A 3339-nucleotide genomic window follows, 5' to 3' on the forward strand; every position below is an offset into this window, starting at 1 on the left:
AATAAACATTTGAAATATATCAGTCTGTGTGTAATGAATTAATATAATATACAAGTTTCACTTTTTGAACGGAATTAGTGAAATAAATCAACTTTTAGATGCTATTCTAATTATATGACCAGCACCTGTAAATACATTCCACATAAATATCTTACAAATGTGTTACTCAAAGTAAGTATTCTAACTGTTCTTGTAAAACACCCTACAATATTATTTGTTTTAAAAAAAAGTAACAGTGTAACACTGAATGTGGGTTAACAGACAGGCATAAAAAATTCAAAAAATGTGTCAATATTTTTGATATTTCATATCATATTTTTGATTGGTATTGCATACTTATACAGTAGTTATAAAGTCCATTCCATGTGCAGCTATTGATTAGTATTAGCTATTGAGGACTTACATTCTGAAACAGAAATTAAAAATATGTTAAAGAATATAAGGTTAGGAATATATGCATACAATTTTATCAGTGGCTGTGATCATGATAACATGTGGTATGGAAGTTTTCCCCTCTGGGGTGATAGTATCATGGAAACACCTTTGAGCCACATATTAAAAGGTTAGGGCCGGTAAACATTTCTTCAGAGAAGTGAAAGTTTGTATTCAGGTAAGACTGAAAACTGAATTGACTGTGACTTTATCAAGCAACATATGAATCAGATATTTAAAGCAATAAATTAACTTAGTAATAACAGAATCCATCTGCAGTAAGTATGTGTCGCTTTATTATATATTCCACTATAATACTAGGACACTATCATATATTTTAAAACCTTACAACATGTTTCTAAGTTCCTTGAAATGACTATTTATGATACATTAAAGTGTTTCCGTGTTGCTAAAAATCCAATTGATTGTGCTTGTTAGCATGTAAAATAGTGTGGACCGTGAAACTTGTTCAGACAACAGGCACTCTATGTAAAATGTCATATACCTGTACATGTTTACATGAGCATAAAATATGTCATAGAATGCAAAGTATCTGGCTAATGCATTTTACTACCTAAAGCTCATAAACTGTATTTACATTATGTGTCTGGCTGTTACTCTGTTTGCAGGTTTTGTGTAGAACAAGCAATGGACAACCTGACATTTAGACACAGCATTCTTCTAGTGGAGGGACTTCAAGTTACACCTCAGTCTACCTATGTTGTTTTCATTTTGCTTCTTTTGGTTTATGTCTTTATAATGGTTTCCAATATTGCACTTGTAATTCTGATCTCAACAGAGAAGAACCTTCATCATCCTATGCATTTCCTGTTCTGTAACTTGCCACTGAACGATATATTAGGGACCACTGTCATTTTGCCACGCTTACTGCAGGACATTTTAAAAGAAACTTCAGAGCGCTATATCACATTTGTGGAGTGTGTAGTTCAAGCCTATTTTGTGCATATTTTTGTAGCAGCATGCCACTACGTTCTTATAATCATGGCCTTTGACAGATATGTGGCTATATGCAATCCATTGCGATACACGGCGATAATGACAAATAAAATGGTTATTAAACTATCAGCATCAGCCTGGGGGCTGTCAGTACTTATGGTATCAGTTCTGATTGGACTCACTGTACGCCTTTCTCACTGCAGATCTAAAATTGAAAACCCCTTCTGTGACAATGCCTCACTGTTTAAACTGTCCTGTGAGGACGGTGTTGTTGTTAATAATGTGTATGGAATAATTTATACTGTGGTTTTATTTAGCTTCTCCATTTTGTCTGTATTTATTACATATGGTAAGATTGCTACTGTATGCATAACCAGCAAAAACAAAGCACTCAACAGCAAAGCCATAAAAACCTGCAGCACTCATTTAGCGGTTTATTTAATCATGCTTGTTTCTGGCTCCACTTTTATTTTTCTTCATCGTTTCCCTCTCTTCTCTGAGAGCAGGAAACTAGCTAGTATAATGTTTCACATTGTACCACCAGGATTAAATCCCTTAGTATATGGTTTACAAACTAAAGAAATTAGACAGAAGTTTGTAAAATTTTGGTGCAGAGAAAAAGGAACGTCTTAATTTATTATGTCATTAAATTATTTTAAGGCACATTGGTATCAGCACTTAATGTGTCAAGTCAGTAACTCCCCTTTAGGAATGCATACAAAGCAGTGGTATCAGTATAGGTCTTTAGTAACTTCTTTGTAACTTGAGAACTTATTATTTTAGTACTAAGTATAGGCTATCAGTGTCCTTACATGGTAAAGTGTAACAATATAATTATTACAGTAAAGGATCTATGTTTATACCCCAAATTGTACTGGACAGATTTTCTTGTACACTTTTTCATTTAGAAAATATATTTAATAAATAATTAAAAGGAAGTTTCTTAATTGAGTATTTATCATTATTGCACTTCACAAAAATGCTAAAGGAATAGTCCCTCTTTGAGTTTAGCAAACTCTGCTGTCTCAGTTTCCTCAGGCCAGACTGCTCTGAGTGGGATTACATAATAATAGGAATAGAAATAACAAAAACATTAATATTATTAGAAATAATAATAATAATAATATTTCTAAGACAGAAATTGGTTACTATTGTAATACAAATAAAATATATATTAATTTACATTAGTAAAACATCTCGGTTACGTCTGTAACCTTAGTTCCCTGAGTAGGGAACGAGATGCTGCGTCACCGCTTTGGGAACGCCTCTGCGTGATTGTGTCGTGAAGCACGTATGTCATCAGTCCAATAGAGAGACGGAACGTCATAGATGGGTGACGTCATCGACCGGAAAGTATAAAGCATCCCCGGAAACACACGCCCACAGCTTCTGTAAAAAGGATGAAGCAAGGCGCTCGCGGGCATGCAGGGAGTATGGCAGGGTGACGCAGCGTCTTGTTCCCTACTCATGGAACTAAGGTTACAGACGTAACTGAGATGTTCCCCTTCATGGGAACTCGAGCTGCGTCACCGCTTTGGGAACAAGACTAACCACGCCCCCATAGTAGCTGGATGCCCACCTGTGTACTCAGGAAGCGAGCACCCGAGCCCCCGGAGTAGTGTTAATATCTAGTTCGTAGAACCTGACGAAAGTGAGCGGCGAGGACCATCCTGCCGCATCACAAACATCCTGCAGGAAAGCCCCTGCCAAAAGAGCCTGAGAGGCCGCCATACTCCTAGTTGAGTGGGCCCGGACAGCCAAAGGAGAAGGCTGCCCAGCCGCCACATGAGCAAGTGAAATGGCCTCGACCACCCACTTCATCCTCTGCTTAGAAACCGTAACACACAAACAACTGTTCAGATCTCCTCCACAGGGCAGCTCTGTGGACATAAGCATCTAGTGCACGAACAGGGCAAAGCAGATTAAGTCTTTCCTGGTCTGACGTCACAA

General features: G+C 37.2%; 1 protein-coding gene across 1 annotated transcript; it reads left to right on the forward strand.

Annotated features, from left to right (window-relative positions):
- Positions 1–1080: 1080 nt before the first annotated feature.
- On the forward strand, positions 1081–2022 carry LOC307137222 (olfactory receptor 52N5-like; the record flags this gene model as incomplete). The annotated part of the gene is made up of 1 exon (XM_079834737.1): positions 1081–2022. The coding sequence occupies one exon, from the start codon at positions 1081–1083 to the stop codon at positions 2020–2022; it is 942 nt and encodes a 313-aa protein (XP_079690863.1).
- Between the last annotated feature and the right edge of the window lie 1317 nt (positions 2023–3339).

This window comes from Gobio gobio, assembly GCF_949357685.1.
Source record: "Gobio gobio genome assembly, chromosome: 14".
Taxonomy (NCBI): domain Eukaryota; kingdom Metazoa; phylum Chordata; class Actinopteri; order Cypriniformes; family Gobionidae; genus Gobio; species Gobio gobio.